The sequence below is a fragment of the Pinus tabuliformis genome, chromosome 7 (genome assembly GCF_031772625.1).
Source record: "Pinus tabuliformis cultivar Carrire ecotype Pingquan chromosome 7, CPIR1, whole genome shotgun sequence".
NCBI classification, from domain to species: Eukaryota; Viridiplantae; Streptophyta; class Pinopsida; order Pinales; family Pinaceae; genus Pinus; species Pinus tabuliformis.
The window spans coordinates 228,933,325-228,953,687 of record NC_142293.1 but is presented as its reverse complement, the minus strand read 5'-3'; the positions used below and the strand labels follow the sequence as shown (position 1 = coordinate 228,953,687).

Genomic DNA, 20,363 nt, shown 5'->3' with positions numbered 1-20,363 from the left:
GGTCCTAAAGATGATGTTGAATGTCCTGTGTGTTATGTTTTCGTCGATTCCACCTTCCTTGAGGTCACATAGGAGGTCAAATCCAAACATAGTAGCCTCTCTCGTCACATGCTTACCCTAGTTGGCTAGTTACTTGGGTAGATGTGGGAGGAGGATGTTACAAAGTGGTATCAGAGCATGGTTAACCCCTTGGATTGGATGGGCTATGTGTTGGTCATGCATGCATGTCAGTGGCATGTGTGTCTCTTACACTTGCATTCCATGTGCTTTTTGCATTTGCATAATGTTGATCATGGTTGTAGTAAGGTCGTCATGAGGAACTTGATGATTGATTTTGTGGAATGAATTTGTCATGAGTATATGACTAGTTACATATTGTTATATGTCGCTTGATTACATCCTTATATGTTATTTTGCATTCTTGTATGTTTGATTACAGGTATCAGTCTTGTAGGTTTGGTTACAAGAGTTGATCACTTATGCTCGAATACATGCATTTATGTGTAGTTGATTAGGAATTGCTTATGCATGTTGATGGTTTCATGTGGTAATGTGTACAATGGATTAATGGTTGTTGTCATGCATGAGGTCATAGCATGCATTGTTGATATGGCCTTGCATTGATGACTGGACCCTAACTAGAATGATGTTTATGTGTTGATGCATTTATTTACATATGTCTATATGTTGTTATGTTTATGTTATACATGTATCATGCTGATTTTTTGATCTTGTAGACAAGGTCTCCTCCCCAAGCTATGCTAAGGTACGTTGATTCATTGTGATTTGGTTTAGTTGACATAAATATGCCTTGCAGGAAAGAGATCAAATGGCTAGCAATATGGTTGACTACAAAGGCTCTCCCTATGAATTGAAGAGCAATATGGTGTTGCGAACTCTTCCGATTTGGAAGTTACACTGAGAAGCTTAAACGAAGAAATGAGTTGTAAGGTAGATAATGATAGGATCATACAGGCACAAGAGAAGTAAACAAAGGTTAATGCTATACTTCTTCAGAGTTTGTTAGAATTGCAGCGACAAGGGCCACTTCGAATTAGCCACAGACAGAAGGACAAAACTAATTGAGCATATGGCAGTAGGTCCCCTGGTAGACACTAGTAAGATAGATCTGATACGATGAGAGATGGTAGGTTGTTGGACACTCCGGATAGGAGGGGCGATGAGTACAAGTACTATTCTAGTTCTAGTTCTAACAGACATCATGATTGTCATCGTTATCATCCCTACAGGAGAAATGATAGGGAACACTTGCCAAATGAGTTTAAGAAAGTGAAGCCACCTAGTTTTGATGGAGATGTGAATAAGTTGGAAGATGTAGAGGCTTGGATACTTGGGATGAACAAATTCTTTGAGTTGCATGGGCAAACAGATAACATGAAGGCCACAACCGTTATATTCAGCTTGAAAGGTAAAGTAGACATTTGGTGGGAAGATGTTAAGCGGGTCAGAGACATTAGGACGAATAACTTGAGTTGGTGGGAGTTCAAGACGCTTTTCAGGAAGAAGTACTTGTCATAGAAGTACTACGACAGTAAGGCCAAATAATTCTATGAGCTAAAGATGGGGTTAATGACAGATGAAGAGTACACGACCAAGTTTCTAGAGCTATTGAGGTATGTATCGTATCTTACATATGAGAAGGCTAAAATTCAAATATTTGCCAGTGGTTTTCCATCAACATTTAGAGATCAGATTGAGTATGATGAGCCTCAATCTCTTTAGGAAGTCATTGGGAAATTGAAGCATTGCTATGAACAGTCAAAGCATAAGAATGAATCTCAGCAAGGATGGAAAGGGAAGGAAAAAGGTAAAGGTAAATGGTAGCCTAAGAGAGAAAGGCCTCAAAATGTAGATGGGAAAGAAAATATGACACCACAAAAGAAGTTCAATGCAGCTAGACAGGGACATGGGTCACAGTAGCAGCATAGAGGTGAGGGCAGTGGTTGGTGGGAGTGTTGGACATGTGGAGAGGAGCACATTAGGATAGATTTTTTGCAACATCAGGGTGGTAGGCCTAAGATATACAGTGCACAGGAGGCGCATATTGTTGGAGATGTAGGGCAGAGTATTCCTCGTACTTATGTAGCAGTGGACAACATGCAGGCAGAACACCAAGCATCTATCATTGAGATGGATGATAAGCTTTGTGATCAAGTTATTTCTATTTTGATTGACCCTAGATCTAATTATAGCTATGTTAGTTCTGACTTGGTGGATAAGTGCGGTTTGAGTAAGGAGTTGTGTGAAGAGTCTTGGTTAGTGTAGTTGGCCACAAGTACAAAGAAGCGAGTTCATCATTGGGTAAGAGCTTGTGCATTTGATTTAAAGGGTATACCTACCGCAACACATCTAAATGTATTACTGTTGAGATCATACAATATGTTGTTGGGCATGGATTGGTTGTATCTTCATAGAACCAAGGTAGACTGTTATGACAAAGCCATTGAGTGTGTTGATGACAATGGGGAACCAAGGGTCTTGCAGGGTAAGAAGAAAGCCACATCAGTTAGGATGGTGACAGATTTGCAAGCAAAGCGTAGCCGCAGGAAGGGGTGCAAGTTATTTGTAGTACACGTTTCTAGTGATAAGGGTAAGGAGGTTGAGGATGAAAATGCGTTGAGCATGTACCCAATTTTGTAGTAGTTTCGGGATGTATTTCCTGAGGACATTACAGAGTTGCCACCTCACAGGGAGGTATGATTTTCTATTCAGTTAGTGCTAGGGGCAGCTCCAACATCAAAAGCACCTTACAGGATGAGCACACTTGACTTGTTTGAGTTAATGTTACAGTTGAAGGAAATGTTGGACAAGGGATACATTAGGCCAAGTGTATCACCTTGGGGCAGACCAATGTTGTTCATAAAGAAGAAAGATGGAACCCTCAGATTATGCATCAACTATAGGCAATTGAACAAAGTGACTATCAAGAACAAATACCCTTTACCGATGATTGATGATTTGTTCGATCAACTGAAGGGAGAAGTAATGTTCTCTAAGATCAATCTGAGATCCGATACCATCATGTAACCATCAAAGATGAAGACATTTACAAGAACGCTTTCTGGACCAGGTATGGGCATTATGAGTTTGTTGTAGTTCCATTTGGCTTAAATAATGCTCCAGCTACATTATTTGTGCTTGATGAATAATGTGATGCGTCTGTATTTGGATAAGTTTGTTATTGTGTTCATTCATGATATATTGGTATATTCTAAAAATGAGGAAGAGCATGTCGAGCATTTAGCAACACTTTGAGGTTGTTGAGGGAGCATCAGTTGTATGCTAAGCTTAGCAAGTGTAGTTTCTTTCAGATTGAGGTACATTACTTGGGGTATGTTGTCTCCAAGGAGGGCATTGTAGTAGATCCAAAAAAGATAAGAGCCATCATGGAGTGGGTATCTCCTAAGAATGTGGATGGGGTGAGATCCTTCATGGGGTTGGAAGGCTACTATAGGAGGTTAATTAGGAACTTCTCACAGATTTCTTATGCTATCACATCATTGCAGAGGAAAGGTAAGAAGTTTGAATGGACAGAGGAGTGTGAGGCTAGCTTTGAGCAATTGTTGGCACATGCACCAGTGCTACAGGTTGTAGATCCAGACAAAGAGTTTGTAGTATGCACATATGCTTGCAAGAGAGGACTTGGTGGAGTCCTTATGCAGGATGGACGGGTGGTATGTTGTGACTTGCAAAAGCTGAATGAGCACGAGTAGAACTACCCGACACATGATCTTGAGGTAGCAACAATCATACATGCATTGAAGATGTGGAGACACTATCTTTTTGGAAGGAGGTTTGTACTGATGAGTGATCATATTGGGTTGAGGTATTTGTTTGACTAGTCAAATATGAACGCTAGGCAGGCTAGATGGTTGGCCACGATCAATGAGTTTGAATTTGAAATCAGGTACATTAAAGGAAAAGAGAACAAGTTGGAAGATTCTCTCATCAAGCGGGTAAATGTAAATCACTTGGCAGCTATGAGCTCCTACGGGACAAACTTACAGGACAAGATCTTATAGGCAGGTCAGCAGGATGTTAGGTATATGGAGATTGTGCACAAGTTGCAGCAGGGTGTAGGTATAGGTACATGTAGTGGTACAGGTATATGTGGCAGTACAGGTACAAGCACATGTATAGGTACATGTACAGGTGCAGGTGCACAGGGTATGGATTATTGTCTTACAACAGATGGATTGGTTAGATTCAGAGACAGGATATATGTGCCAAATAGCAGCGAGCTCAAGAAGGTGATATTGAGAGAGTTTCGTGTGAAACCGTATTCAGGCCACCCAACTTATCAGAAGACATTGACTGTAGTGAAGAAATTTTATTAGTGACTGAATCTGAGGAGGGATGTTGCAGATTATGTGGCTAGATGTTTTGATTGTCAGTGAGTGAAGGTAGAGTGTAAACATCCAGGTGGACTGTTGTAGTCGATCGCGATTCCAGAATGGAAATGGGAGGTCATTTCCATGGACTTCATCATAGGGTTGCCGAGGACAATGAGACAACATGATTCCATCATGGTTGTTCTGGACAGGTTGACAATGGTTGCGCACTTCATTCCAGTGAAGTCTACATTCTCAACTAGTGATGTGGCGTAGGTATTCATCAGAGATATGGTTAGGCTACATGGTGTTCTAAAGAAAATTATGTCAAACAGGGATGCAAATTTCAATTCCAAGTTTTGGAAGGATTTGTTTGCAGGTTTGGGCACAAAGTTGGCCTTCAACACAACTTATCACCCACAGATAGATGGACAGATAGAGAGGGTCAACAGGATATTGGAGGACATATTGAGGATGTATGTGATGCATCAGCAACAGAAGTGGGAGGAGTATCTTCTCTTGGTTGAGTTTGCATACAACAATGGTTATCGAGAGTAATTGAGGATGAGTCCTTTTAAGGCATTGTATGGGCGGAGTTGTAATACACCTATTAGTTGGAGTGATTTGGTTAACAAGGTGTTGATTGGACCATACATGTTGGCGAACATGGAACAAGAAATGCAGGTGATCAAGAAGAACCTAAAGGCAACATAGGATAGGCATACGAGTTATGCAGACCAGAACAGGTTGTTCAAGGAGTTATAGGTTGGGAACATGTGTACTTTCACATCAAACCAAAGAAGATCTCCTTGCAGATTGGATCATGCGCCAAGTTGGCACCACGATTTTGTGGACCCTTCAGTATCATTGAGAGGATTGGGCCAGTAGTCTATCGACATGCACTGCCTCCGACAGTGAAAGTCCATGATGTTTTCCATGTGTCATTACTTGAGAAGTATGTTAAAGATGGTGATCATGCGATTGACTGGTATGTATTGCAGGTGGAACCAGATGGAGAACTCCAACGAGAGCCTCAGTGTATATTGCAGGAAAAGGTGTTCATGCTCTAGAACCAAGAAATAGAGCAAGTTAAAGTGCAGTGGAAGCACTTTGGGCCCGATGAAGGGAGATGGTGGATTAGATGCGGGCTATGTATCCTTCCTTGTTTGTCGGTTGAGGCAAAACAGTCTTGAGATGGTGTTTTGGTATATGCTTTGATATGGTGTTTTGGTACATGTTTTGATATGGTGTTTTGATATGATGTCTTGGTATATGTTTGGTATATGTTTTGGTGATATTACTATATGTACATATGTATATGGATGTAAATACCGCCATTAATTATGTTATAAAGCTCCAATAAGCGGTATGGGTGTCATGTCATTATAATTGTCATGTTGTTATAATATCATGTGGTTATGGTGGGTTGGCACTCAGCAGGGTGATCATTGTAAATACTGCATCGAGCTATGTTATAAAGCTCCATGAGCAGCATGTCTTCTTTCTAATGGTTTGTTGAGGTATATGTGAGATTGAACATCGTGGACAGTGTCCCCCAAGGGGGAGGGTTCTGTAACAACCTTGGTGAAAATTCCATGCAAAAGTTAAAAATAATAACCACGGTTGATGAGACACTTATTCCAAGCTGAATGTGGGGCAAGGCATCCTAGGGGGTGTTCATTTGGTTGTTTATGGCTAGGGAAATTAGCAAAGGCAATGACTAAGGCTTTGGAAAGGCAAAATGACATTTTTGGCACATTTATTTATTAAAATAATGGAAATTAGGAGAAAAAGTAGGTGAAAGGTCACAACTTGCATGTGAGGAGAAAAATGAAGGAAAATAATGGAAAATGAAGAAAATAGAGGCCTCATTCATAAAAGGGTGAGGATCAGTTGGTAACCTTTTGTCAGTTGAGTTTTGGAGCTCTTTCATTATTCTATCTCTCTCTCTCACTCTTGGACACTTAGATTTTCTTAGAGCAATTTGGCATTGGAGAAAGAAAGACAAAAAAGGAAAGAGGAAGCAGATATCAACCAGGGAAAGGCATCATCAAGTAGCTACAACAGGCTTCAATTTAGGTATCGACTTGCATGTGCATTTTCCTTGCTAGATTTGGCATGCATGGTATTGCATGGGGTTCTTTTCTATCATGGCATGGGTTTTTCTAGGTGTGACAATATTCTTCAACCTAGCCTTCATTTCCTGATAGCTTTGATGAGATGGGTTCTCAGACTTCGGTTAATGTGGTATGGTTGGATGGATTGAAGCTGAGTGGGGTGGATCTCCGAAATGACAAACACATGGCCTAGTGGTCTCTGAACCAGACTGTGGATCACGGTAAAGCCACTGGCCTAGTAACCCCTGAGCCAGACTGTGGGTTGCAAAAGCCATGATTGTGTGCCTCAGTGGGCCTAGGAATCCTTGCCGGTGAATGGAAGGATATATGGTAAAGCCAAGAGGTGGATTTCTCTCTGTTGGGCCTAATAGTCCTGGGATGGGATGTATGGTAAAGCCTGGAGAGTGTGTCTCGGTGTAGGGCCTAGTGATCCCTGGATCAGACTGTGGATTACGGTAAAGCCTGAGAGACTAGGAGGCACTCAAATTCCTCACAGTGTAGGTGGAGAACTCTGGTGGCATCCATGCTTGTTGGTGCTTTTGGTGTGTTCTATGAGTCCCACATTCATGCTTGGAATATGGCACAGGGGTGATTGGCTGAAGAGAGACTTGGCTCAACCAATCTATGGTCGGGTGGAACATGGTAGTCCCATCTCCGGTTGGTTTATTGCATTCATTAATGAGACATTCATTCCCTTGGTTTTCATGTGTAAATGTACTGATGTATATGTGGATTTTATGGCTGATATGTTTATGATATTTCTGTCCCTATTATGTTGGTTATATGTATGTTCTATGACAACATCTATGTATGGCTCTCAAATTTTTTTTACCTGTAAATGAATGGATAATGTATCTATGACCTAATAGATGATAATGCAAAAGATGACATGAGGGAACAATGGTTCTGAGCGATTATCAGATAAGTACAAGATCCATATGTTTAATTATGTTGGTTACACTTGTAGATTACAAGCTTGTGATATGTTTGACGAAATCCCTGTCATGGCTAGTAGGGGTATGGTTAAGGTCTTGTTTAACTTATTGCTTTTGCATCATTGTTTCCATGTTCTTTTACTAATCTTAAGTTATCATTCCATTTTGGACAGTCACCTGGGCTTTGGGCCTGAAAAAGTGACTCAAATCCCAGGAATGCTGGCAAAGAATTAGCAAAGTGAGTCTCTGGACACCGTCAGACAAGCAAGTGAGAGTGACTCTGGGTTTCTGGAGTTGTCATGCTTATAGCATGAGAGCGACTGAGGCTTAGGATAGCCAAAACTTTAGTAGGACCCAAGGGCAAGCTGTCTGAAGTGTTGGATTGGTTCATGAGGGTTTTGAAGCTGATGTTGAATGTTTGTGTGTTATGTTTCCATCGATTCCACTTCCTTAAGGTCACATAGGAGGTCAAATCCAATGATAGTAGCCTCTTGTCGCATGTTTACCCTAGTTGGCTGGTTACTTGGGTAGATGTGGGAGGAGGGTGTTACAAAATTAACCCAAAAAAATAAGCTTAGAAGAAGGTCATTTTATCTATTAATTAAACTACTCATCATTACCGTTTACCCAATTTACAATTGATCATACTTAACCTTAATTTAACTCTCATGTTTATGAATAATACTAATATAGTGAGCACTGACAGATAATTATTAATGGGTTTAAACTTGCAATTTAAAACATATATTTGTTCATAGGTTTGAACTTATAACTTAAATTATAATTATATATCTTTTAATGATACATAAAATAAATGTAATAGTTATTATTGAGTTTGAGGAATATGTGTACAATTACTAGCTTATATCCATTTTGAGATCTACCAAGCTCCAAGAGGAATAAATCTCTTTTCACAAGATTTGATCCCTCTAGTTGCTTCATAGATGCGAAGTTAAGATAAATCTAGATTGGTTTAGTTATTAGTTATAATTAATTATTATTATTTTAAATTTTATGTAATTTTATTTCGCCAAAATGTTTATTGATAATTATAATTATAATTTTATTTTTAATTTAATTTTAATATAATGTTATTTTAATTTTATTTAATTTTAATTTGAACAAATCAAAATATTAAACAAGATATTATAACATCTCTACCATAGGGCATATGGGCACAATTATTGACTTTAAACTTGCAACATCAAAGAATTTCAAAACTAGAGTTGAGAAAAATTGGATTGCAACTTAACCCACACGCATAAATATAAAGAGATTTTTTCCAGTGAAATCAAAGGTAGCGGGTTAATTAATTTTATTGTGATGAGATGTGCTTTACTCTAGGATGGAGAAGATGTTGTAGTGGTGTGCATGTTTTTTTTTTGTAAACATTTACATGTTGGTTCAATTAACATAAATCAACCTAGATCTATCTTAACCTTGATAACCTTCAATACAATTTCAAGCAAGAATGATAATTTTTGTTGTTTAATATACATTTTTGAATGGGTAGGGCCCTGAAAAACCCCCCTTGGGGTATTTCAATTCTATAGATTAAACAATTTAAACTCAAGTTTTTAAAAATCTATGCCACATTAAGTTTATAAAAATCTCTTGTGGTCTTTGGTTAAAATTAACCAGAAAAAATGTCTAGAAAATAACCATTTCCTTTATAAGTTAGACTACACCTTTAAAAAATATCTAAAATAAATATTAGAAAAATAGTGAATAAAAAAATATCCAAAATAAAATAATAATTTTTTATTAAATTATAGAAAATTCATTGAAAAATATAATATCTATTCAGTATTAACAACTATATTCTAACAATTATTTCCTTATATTATAATATTATTTATTTAGTCAAATCTAACGGCTAAATTTTGTTCTCTTCATTTAATTAACTTGATGCCTCTTGTTTTTCGCGTAGTCTAATGAGGTGGAGGAGGAGTTTCCTGGAAAGTTACGGAAATTTCGGTTATATTTAGAGAAAATTTGGCAAGGTTTTTTGTAAATCCAAGTTATAGTTGTGAAACTTCAGAATTTTAGGTGTCCTAGACGTTTTTGATGGTGCTGAATCCATTTCCACCATCAAAAATACGATTCAAACACGGCCTCTACAAGATTTTTAGAGAAAATCTGGAAAGGTTTTTTGTAAATCCAAGTTATAGTTGTGAAACTTCAAAATTTTAGGTGTCCTAGACGTTTTTGATGGTATTGAATCCATTTCCACCATCAAAATACGATTCAAACACGGCCTCTACAAGATTTTTGAAATTCCGGGCAATTCCTCCCTCTGGGTAGACGACTCCCTTATTTTTCAACTTGTCCTAAACGATGAACTACATTAGGTGATTGGAAAAGAATCAAACTGTGATGATGTAATTTTTGCATTGGATGCTTTGAAAAAAGTCAAACTGATAATGTAATTTTTACCAAAAAATTTCTATTTTTTACTTTTCATAAAATAAATCAAAATGATGTAATTTTTACCAAAAAAAATCTTATTTTTTTAATTTTTCATAAAATAAATTAGAGAAACTTAAATTCGATAATATTTAAATTTAAATATTATAAAATAACTAAATTAAAATAATTTTAATTAAATAAAACTTTTAATTAAATTTGAAATTTAAATAAAATAAATAAATTTATAAAAAAGAAGTTTATTCATACACGATTACTCTCATAAAACATAAACCCACACAATAATATTTGTTTCCAAATACTGAAAAACAACTCAAACAAATTTATAATAATAATAATTATTTTCCTATTATATAAATACCATACAATTTATTATTATTATTATTATTTTCCTATTATATAAATACCATACAATGATTTATGAAAACAACATTATTTAATATATAATTACATAAATCTCACTTTTAAACACAGGTTGTATATGCAAATTTGGCGCAAAGTTTATTCAAAATTGCTAATTTTTACATCCTTACATATTTATTTGGGTCAATTAATTGGAAAAATCCTTAACCAACAAAACCACAACCATTAAAAATATTTAATAAATTAATAGTGTGGACTTCCCCCACCTTCATTAATTAATGATGTGGACCTTCCAGAAACCTACAGAGAACATGAATGTCTAATAAGCAGAGACTTATATTCACACGTCCCAAGCTTCGGCCTGCTGAAAATAAAAAATAAAGCGATCAAAAAGTCGAAAAATCAAGCAAATAAACCATCGAAAGGTGGAATCGTCCATGTGACCTTGCCTCCATGTCATGTATTATTATAAAACAAAGTGTGAAATTTTGATAGAACTGTTGCGAGGCTATCCTGTCCTCACACGACTTTGACTGGGTATGGTGGTTTCTGGGCACTTCAACAGTCGGAAATCAAAATTCGTCGGTTAGAAAACGATGCAGGAGGCATGGAGGAGACCTTATAATGTCTTGCATCAACAGTTTCTACTATGCTATTTTAAGTAAAATCACGCAGTTGCTCCCTGTCCTTGGCGTTTCAACTGTCCCTCGTGCAGCCGCTGGAAGGCTTGGTTAGGGCAATATATAGGGTCTTTACAGGTAATTTTCTGGCCTTCAGCTTTAGCTAAGGTATACGATTATTCAATTGTAAAGTTGATTTTAAGATCTGGAAGAATATGGATTGATAGTTTTGTACTTTTTTTTCATATATTCACAGGCAAATGGGCTTAATTTAATAGACTGTTGAATTCTTTAATCGACTTTTGAAACCCTCGGAAATTGTTTCAGATTTTATGATGGGGGTGAACAATAGGTCTGCTGCTGGATTTCCCTCATACCCAAATGAAGAAATTTTGTTGGGTGTAGCATAGGTGAAGATTATTAGGTTAACTGGTTAATCGTTACCCCGAGAGCCAGGAGAAAGTGTGTGTTCGAATGGAAGGGTTAGGGGATGGTTACGAGGCATTCGTAGGGCGTTTGAAGATGGACATGGCCACAAGCAACGCACCGAAGACCGCTACAGGGAATTCACTCAGTAATCCTTCTCAGTCACAGCAAGTGCAGCAAGCTAGGTATGTAGGTTACCCATCTTCTACCAATGCATTCACACTGACTAGGGAAGCAAAGCCAGCTTTATCGGATTCTTCGGGGAATTCAATGGCCATGGATGTGACTATGCAAGAACCTGTGAGCTCGTCCGGTACTGTCGGCGTTACAGAGCCCTCAGGGAATCTAGGCCATTCACAGAATTTTAGTACTGATGTCAATAGGATGCCGGATGTTCCACCCCGGAGAGGAGGCCATCGCAGGGCTCAGTCGGAAATTGCGTTTCGCTTGCCGGACGATATCATGTTTGATGGTGATCTTGGTTTTTCTGGTTTTGACATGCCCACGGTCTCTGATGACGCAACTGAGGCCGAAGATCTGATTTCCATGTACATGGATATGGAAAAATTGACTTCTTTCGGAGAGCCGTTCAATGATGCGGCGGGACAAGGATCGAAGCTCCCCTCGGGTGCTGAGACTAATCGACCTCCGCATCATTCAAGAAGTCTTTCTGTCGATGCTGTTTTTTCTGGATTGGAAGGTAACCTGGAAGATACGAAAGGGAACCTTGGTACTACGGGGCCTAGTCGGCCTCGTCATCGTCATAGCAATTCCATGGATGGTTCATCTTCCTCGCAATTAAATCAACTGTCGTCAGAGTCTTTAGAGTCCAAGAAGGCGATGGCAGCAAAAAAACTCCAAGAACTAGCACTTATTGATCCAAAACGAGCCAAGAGGTATGGTTTTAACTCTCTCCAAGTTCCCCAGTTTTCATTTTGATTCCTGTAGCTGACAGTGTGAAATTAAACTCCACTGATTGCATAGCATGATGAAACTCACTTTGAAACCTATCAATGGATTTCAGTTCAGTGATGCCTGCTGGTAGTAAATAGATATTTCTTTCCTCTCTGCATTTGTGGGAAAGTAAACTCCACTGATTGCATAGAATGAAACTGACCTTGAAACCTATCATAGGATTTCAATTCAGTGACCTGCCAATGGTAGATGAACATTTCTTTCTTCAGTCCATTGTTGTTTCCCAATGGGAAATGTTATTGTAGTCATTGAGGTGCCCTTCTGAAATGTTGGGTTACTTGGTGTAAAGCAAGTGTACTGTATCTGAAGTTCTTGGATATAATTTTCAATGCAGGATATTGGCGAATCGACAATCAGCTGTACGATCAAAAGAAAGAAAGATGCGTTATATATCAGAGTTAGAACGAAGAGTTCAAACACTGCAGACGGAAGCAACTACTCTTTCAGCTCAGCTTACATTGTTGCAGGTGGGAAAGTGTAGATTGGCATTTTTATCTATTTTTACATATAGCTTTCATAGCTTGGAACCTAATTGCCTTTTATCATCGTTAATAGACTTTTCAAGAAATGTTAAGTAGTATGATTTTGCCTTGTAGAGTCGTCCAGGATAAATGATCACTGGCTTCACGGTTCTGTTTAATTTTTTTTTTCTTGTTATATTGTAATGTTTAAATTTTGATATGATTCCTGGCATGGTTAATGTCCTCTGGCATGCCCAATTAACTAGATTTTATTTCACAAGTTTTTGGTAGCAGTTTTACTTTAACATGTTTTGATACAAACATGATTTTTTCTTATTTGATTGATGCCCTACCCTACCTGATTGAAGCTTCTCTCATGTCCTACATGGTGAAGAGTCCTCTGCATTTCAACATGGTCCATATTTATTGGATAATGGATTTGCTTTCTGCATGGTTTCTTATTTTTTTTGTCTGTAAGAAGTCCTTAAATTTATTGAGTTTACTGCAGTCTCTCTCTTTCATTTTGGTTTTCGTGAACTAGTAATTCAGGAATTAACGCTGAGAGGAAATATACATCTCTAAACAAATGAGATCTAATTTGAGTGTACTTTTTGAGTCCAATCAAAACAGAAAGGGTTTGATTAACTAAACTGTTCATTTTTGGTCTCCAGTCAGTTATTGTTGTATACCCCTCTCCCTGGCATATGAGTTAAGTTGCATCCATTCAGTGGAAGGATGTTTTGGAAACTTTTGGTCTATTGCCTTCTGTATAAGCGATGTGCCATTTGGGCACAGATTGTAAGGGATAAACTATAGTATCAAAAGTCTTTTGTTTGTAATACAACTTCTACATCAGAACTTTAACTAATGATTTTGAATGTTCGAAGTAAGCTTTAATCATGAGCTTGGCAATAAAATGTGCTAGTTCACATGTCTAAATTCTGTATATGGGGCTTGGAGAAGGTTACACAAGAAAGAAAGGGTTTTATGCAGATTACTTGTATATTGATCATTCATATGGATAAAAGTTAAAACCATGTGTTACATGTAGTGTGCTGTTTCTACAGAGCTACGATCCTACATCCTTGTGATACTACTGTTAACGATATATCTATAGTGCTTGGAACTATTACTATTTTGCATATAGTGTGGTTGTTGCAGTTACTACTCATTTTTAGCTGTGCATTGCTTGATAGTATGAACTGTGTAGCTTTCTGTTTCCTGATTGATATGTTTCAGTCTTGCATTGATTTGGGTTTCTAATTTGGGAAGCATCCCTTGGGTTCCCCAGTGAGGTTTTCCTTTGAAAAAACTTGATATCCTTTATATCAGCTGTTGGCAATATCTGAACACATTTGATCCAAACCTGTAATTGTGCTAGAATACAACTGAAAACTACTTGCATCCACTGTGGATGCATTTTTAGCTGTTTCACAGAAATCTGGTGTGCATATCATGGAGAAGAATAGATATTTATTGCTCAAATTGTTTTGTGCAGAGAGATACAACAGGACTAACCACCGAGAACAATGAACTGAAGCTGCGACTGCAGGCTATGGAGCAACAAGCACAACTTCGGGATGGTATGATTAATTACAAAGTTTTTATGGTGTATTGCCAATATTCTTGTACTGCCTCACGGATTTGCTTTTAAGAAAGTGACATGAAAAACACAACAGTTGCTTCATTGCTTCATTTCTTGTAATGGTTGTAGGTTAAGAGAAAAAACTAGTCATTTTAAGAGTTGATGGGAGACAAAGAACCATTATGATTATGTAAACATCCCTTGAAGCAAGTTTGCAGCTATATGGTAATGTATTCATGTCAAACACATACGTTAGTGCTTGAAGGAAACATCTTAGGACTTTGGATTGCTCAGCTTTTCCAGATATACAAAAAAAAAGTACACTTGACCCCCGACTAATGTTAGTGGCACCGAATCAGTTTGCAACTTTGCATCAAGAGACATTCTATATGATTTGACAAAGGTCATTAAATACTTGAGCAAAGGTCAATATATACCTGAGCTTAAAACCAAAGTGCAATTCAAGAGGCATTCCAGGCTGAGAACTTGATTTTAAGCCCAAGGATTTGTTGAGCTTATTTTCTATGGGAACTTCTCTGACCTTCCAACTATAATAGTAGAGGGGTATTATGTGAAAGACTCAGACTAGTTCCAACTTCCATCCCTAGTCCTTTTACCAACGCTTGTGGAAATTATGCCCAGCTTAAAGTGAAGGCTGTCTGCAATATGCTATAATCTCCTGAAATTTTCTTTAATGATCAGCCTATCACAGGTAGAGTTTAACAAATTGTTTAATATTATTCCATAGTATCCAATCTTCCTTGGGGTTCCATATAGGGGTCCCTAATTACTACTATGATATAGAATTACTTCTCCTATCCTACGTTAGGGCTCTTCAGATCCCTCAAAACCCGTCATTTATGGTTCAAATGCCCTTCTTACAAAAGTATTAGATCATTAAATGATGGTATATCTCCCAAGGATTTACAAACTCCATCCTAACATGGTCCACCATGGTCCATAAGAATTGGTTGCGAAAAGAAACACTAGGGTGGATTTACTCCCCTTTCCATTTGAGACATAGCTTATACTATATAGTCCTCCCAGGCCTTTCGAATAACTTGAAGCACGAAGGACCCTTGACTTTTGATTAGTGTTGGGGTGCCTCGCAAGTCATGAAATTCTAAGCGGTGTTCCATGCAGATGTGTACACCAGAGAGGGGGCACGCTCCCCATGTTTCGCACCCTCTTGGGATGGGGGTGATGCTTGGGAAAATGTCTCTCCACATCTCCTTTTTGGGGAATTTTTACTTATTTAAAGTTTTAAACATTAATGAACCATAAGAAAACAATGACATACAATATCTATCAGCTGAAGAAGCTTGGGAAAATGTGGGGGATGCGTTTCCCCAAATGGGATGCTTGTGGACGCCCCCTCTCAAAAAGGGTTGGGCGCCTCCTCTGAATTTTGCCTAAAAATAATAATTTATGAGTGGGGAAGGCTGATATTCAACTCTAGGGCCCTAAGAATGCTATGTAATTAATGAAAATGTTAAATTCTTGAAGTAAAAAGATGAAAATGAAAGATATATTTTTATCACTGTCATTAATTGTTTCAGGATGTTTGAGAGTGGTTCCAACCCCATTGGATTTCATATGAAAAATGTAGAGTTTAAATCCCACTCAAAATCCAACAGACTTAACAGTTTTCAGGATTTTAGAATTGGCAGGGATTGCAACATTTTGATTGGATTCTATCATGTATGAGGGCATGGAACTAGCATCTAATGAAGAGCACCAAGCCCTTTATGTGCCTCGATGTTGGTGACATTAATTGTTGAACTCCTCTTTCATGACCCTAGTAAAAATGTACCACTCAAACAAAATTTTGTTGAGCTTTTTCCATCTTATTTTAATGCTTAGAGGGTGATTTGCTATATATATGATAAACTTTGGTTATTTGCGTATAATGGTTTGGATTCATATGGATGCACATGAATATTTATGTATTTTTTTCAAAATTTGATTATTTATGTATATTTTGGTCAACTGGTTTTTTGGTCCATTTTTTTCTGTTCCTGGTTTTGGGGTCAACTGGTTCAATGAGTGGTCTAGTTTCAATAACATTGGTTCATTATCCATTGTTCATTTTGAGTTTTTAACTTTTGATTCTTTAACTCTAGATACTGGTGACCTCAGACCGAGTCTTTATCTCATCACTCTTTACTATTTTTGAGTTTGAGTAATTTCATTTTACCATCCTAGTCTTCAGATTTTTAGTATTTACTATTTTGCTTATTATTAATCCGATTCTAGAATAATGAATGATGAATTTAAATCAATGTATACAATATTTTACTATTTCTATTTCATTGAATTATTTATGATGCATGAATCAATGTATTTCATTATTGAATTTGAATTTTATATCTACACACACACACAGCCCAATGCCCCCCTGGCCCCCCACTGAATTTCCCTAAAATTTGGGGGTGCTCCCACATGTTCCCCCCATCCGGGAAGCTTGGTGGAATATTGATTCTAAGCCTTTCCCACACTCTCTCACACAAATCACTATGTGGCTAAACTTGATATAAAGGATATCAAGTTCATATGATAGCTCATTGGGCGTAGTGTTGCTGTCTGAAGCTTACATCAAACTTTCAAAAACACCAATATCCCCAAAGTCTGTGGGAATGCAACAAGCCTCGTTTTGCACACTGTGGAACCTTTTTTTGTCATCAACATTGGCCCACAGAAAATACTTAAATTGCTGGATAAGTTTATTGTCTGTCCTGGCTGAATCAGTTCCATTCAGTTGCTGGCCAATCAAGACAGATTACATTGTAGCTGGGTTTACCTGTAAGACCAGGTATATTTCTAGTTATCTTCGGAGCTTGAAGATTTCTTGTGTATTTCTATTCAATTTGCAGCTTGTTTTGCACTTTCCTCCTTTGCCACTGCAAGAAACAAGTCAGTGACAAAATTCCTTCTTTCTAGCTGCTGTCCATCCTCACTTAGCAGAAGAATTTCATTTATTCTACCTTTCATTGCTTTCCTTGGCATTGTATAGTATGGGGCATCTGCATTGCTTTCTTGTGCTCAGCAGTCGTCATGTTCTCATAGGCTTGGATTACAATGTTAAAATGGTCAGCATACAGATTAGCCATTTTTGCCTTTCCAGTGATTTTTCTGGTAGATTGAATGACACTTATTCACTTAGGGTTATGCTTGGTACCATGACTGTAGAGAATTGATTGGATCATAAGTCCTTGACTATTAGTGACTGTAGATGGCTCAAATTTGGGCTCCCTTTGCTATGTGAACCTCAACGATTTTCTCTGCTTGCAAGTGTTGTAGTCCTTGCTGGCAATTACTTATTGAAGGGTGTGCCTCTAATGGCTTGTGAATCAGATGCATAATCATTTTTTCAATTATTGTTTATTCAGATTACTTTTTCTAGTAGAAAGCTGCTAGCCATATACCTGAAAGAAGAGGCTATTTTGGAAATGGTATCATTATACCAGACAATTCAACCCAATTTTCTTCTCGGTTTGTGGATTAAATTCTTGGTTTGCCTAATGCTCTTGGGAGACTTGGGTTCTTCATCTGAGACATTGAACTTGTAGGCTGCTTTGGTGAGATATGGAAGTCCACTTCCTGTACAATTACGAAGTCAATGGGTTGGTGATCAGATTGAGTTTGTGCCTACCACTGCTTGCATTGAGTGGGAGCCCTGGTAGTAAGGGCAAAGAAACTCTAGTTTACTAAAACATCTATATCTAGTTTTTAGTTTCTGGTTTTCCTTCTGGCACATATTCATTCATGTAAACAAAGGTTATAAGTTTACATAGGGTCTAGTCTTTTAGATCTTGATAACTAGAATATTGAGTTTGAAGCTTACAAGTTACTGGTGCACAATTATTACATGTTATGGTTTGTAATTTGTATGCCCTGAAACCCTGAGTTAATTTTGAATACAAAGGAGAATGTTTGATCTTAAGCTCCTCATTCAGTAGAATCAATTTAAAGCAATCCACTTCAACCCTGAAATCCAGCTGATATTCACCCTTACATGGTAAATACTATATACATGAGTAGAATTTGTATTTTTTGTCTCTGATGGTTTGGAATCTTGGATAGACATTGATGTACATGAATATATATTTTTTTCAATAAAATTTTCAACTTTGTAATTTTTTAGTAAACCGATTTGTAAACTGAGGCATTGGCTGATTCCGATTCAAGTCCGGTCTGACCCGCTGCCAATTTTGAGTCTGATTTCAACTTTAAAACATTGGTAGAAATAGCTAGAAAGTTTCCTTGGCTGTCTTGGGCTGTCCCTGCTGATCCTGCCTTCCCGGGGGTTCAATTAGCAGCACAATTAATCATTTTGATTAGCAGCACAATTAATCATTTTGATTAATAGTTCATTTTGATTAGCAGCACAATTAAGTTAATTTTGATCCACCCATCTTGGAATTTGGAACATTAATCATATAGATTAGTAAGACATTAATGATGATGATGATGATGATGATGCTGCACTATTCACATATGTTGATAAATTTGTTTTTATTTTAATGAATAGTACATAGTTTTATCAATATAATAAAAATATATTTATATGTTTCCTGGTATGCACCTCTTATCTGTTTTCTGAATTGTTTAAAGTGCAATTTTATGAAACCCACACTATTCCAGAAACCAGTACAAGTTTAGGTAGATCCCTGTTATTTGGAAGCGACAGGTAAATATTGCTGATCTTATGCGATCTGTACCTTTTGTGAAGAAAAGTTCGTGTGTAAATCACAATTATGTATAGTCTTCTGTTTAATGATTCTATTTCCAGGTTTTGTTTATATTTGACTTTTATGAGTCCCTTTACAGGATGCGTTAGACAGTTTTGTATTTGTAAATCTGTCTTGCTTTATTTTTATCGTGATGATTCATGAAACATGTTTTGTTTGCTATGCAGCTTTGAATGAGGCTTTGAGAGAAAAAGTACAAAGGCTGAAGATTGCTACTGGCCAACTTTCATCAAACAATACAAATGCCTTCAACATGTCTGCAACTGCACAACAATTGCCATTGAATCGATCATTTTTCCCTCCAACCCAACATTCACATCGTTTGAATCAACAATTTCAGCCATTTCAGCATTCCGCATCTGCAATGAATAATCAACCATTAATGGGGCAATCTCAGGTGCATCAGAACTTTCCCCAGTATGGTCCTGCAGGCCAATTGCAAGTGCTTGTGGGCAGTCAAGGTGGGCCTTCTGTAGAATCAGAAGTGTCCTCTAGTTCTGTTAACCATCCTGGTAGTTCTGCGTTTTAGATGGAGAGAATTTGTGGAAGTGACAGTATTAATCAGAAAGTGGAGTTCTGGCTTTATCAGTGGCCAAGACGGCTGTTCTCATGAAAATCCTTGTGCGTTTACGGTCTTTGTTTTGATTGTTACACCCAAATTGACTGCACCTGTTCTTATCATTGAAAGTAAAAGTTGTAAAATCATTTGGTCCATCGCCAGATCCCTCAGAAAAGCTTTAATACATTTCAGCTGTCTTCATGCTGTAATGGACACCAAGACTATTATATGTCATGTAGGTTAGCAAATGGGCATGCTTACCTGTAGCTGATGGAGCATGCCGTCTTTCTACTTCGAGTCTTGCTTTCTGTTTATGAGCCTGGAGTATGTATTTCATTTTTTTAGTGTAACCATGGCTTAGCCTATCAATAGTCGATGCCTTCGCATTAACCAGTGCCAAACTATTAGTGCTTAGATTACTAGATCCTTTAATGCTTCATGCTATTCTGCCCCCAATCAATAAGCACCGCATGGTTTTCTCAGCACACGAGCACTTGTGGAAGTAGGCATATTCTTTTAGGACAACTTGATAACAATAGCTACTATTCTTTTAGACCTGCCCAACAATATTGTACTTAAAGTTGTGGCATTGAGTCAGTTCATCCTATCATCTGGGATCTCCTTCAGCCACATGGTAAAGATAAAAAATTGGGCGTCTTCGGTGGGCAGGCATGCTTGAACGATGGAAAAGGTACATGATAGTCGCTGTTGTCAATGTACAAAAGTTGGCAACTGCAGGTCCATATCCTAGTGTATGATATTCGTTTTTGTGTGCTACGTCTCTTAATTAAA

At 37.6% G+C, this 20,363-nt stretch overlaps 1 protein-coding gene across 2 annotated transcripts; it reads left to right on the top strand.

Annotated features, from left to right (window-relative positions):
* The first annotated feature begins 10,582 nt into the window (after positions 1-10,582).
* Positions 10,583-20,126, top strand: LOC149246687 (transcription factor RF2b-like). 2 transcript variants are annotated; one of them, XM_089457996.1, is made up of 5 exons: positions 10,583-10,952; positions 11,142-12,136; positions 12,550-12,682; positions 14,175-14,259; positions 19,180-20,126. In XM_089457996.1, the coding sequence occupies exons 2-5, from the start codon at positions 11,289-11,291 to the stop codon at positions 19,539-19,541; spliced, it is 1,428 nt and encodes a 475-aa protein (XP_089314122.1). In that variant the 5' UTR covers positions 10,583-10,952; positions 11,142-11,288; the 3' UTR covers positions 19,542-20,126. The 2 variants fall into 2 exon arrangements, with proteins under 2 accessions (XP_089314122.1, XP_089314123.1); XM_089457997.1 differs by having other exon boundaries at positions 11,071-12,136.
* The last annotated feature ends 237 nt before the right edge of the window (positions 20,127-20,363 follow it).

Coding starts and splice junctions, on each gene's coding strand:
- LOC149246687 (XM_089457996.1), top strand. CDS start 11,289: ATGGAAGGGTTAGGGGATGGTTACGAGGCATTCGTAGGGCGTTTGAAG. Junction 12,683..14,174: donor CTCAGCTTACATTGTTGCAG/GTGGGAAAGTGT, acceptor TGTTTTGTGCAG/AGAGATACAACAGGACTAAC. Junction 14,260..19,179: donor ACAAGCACAACTTCGGGATG/GTATGATTAATT, acceptor TTTGCTATGCAG/CTTTGAATGAGGCTTTGAGA.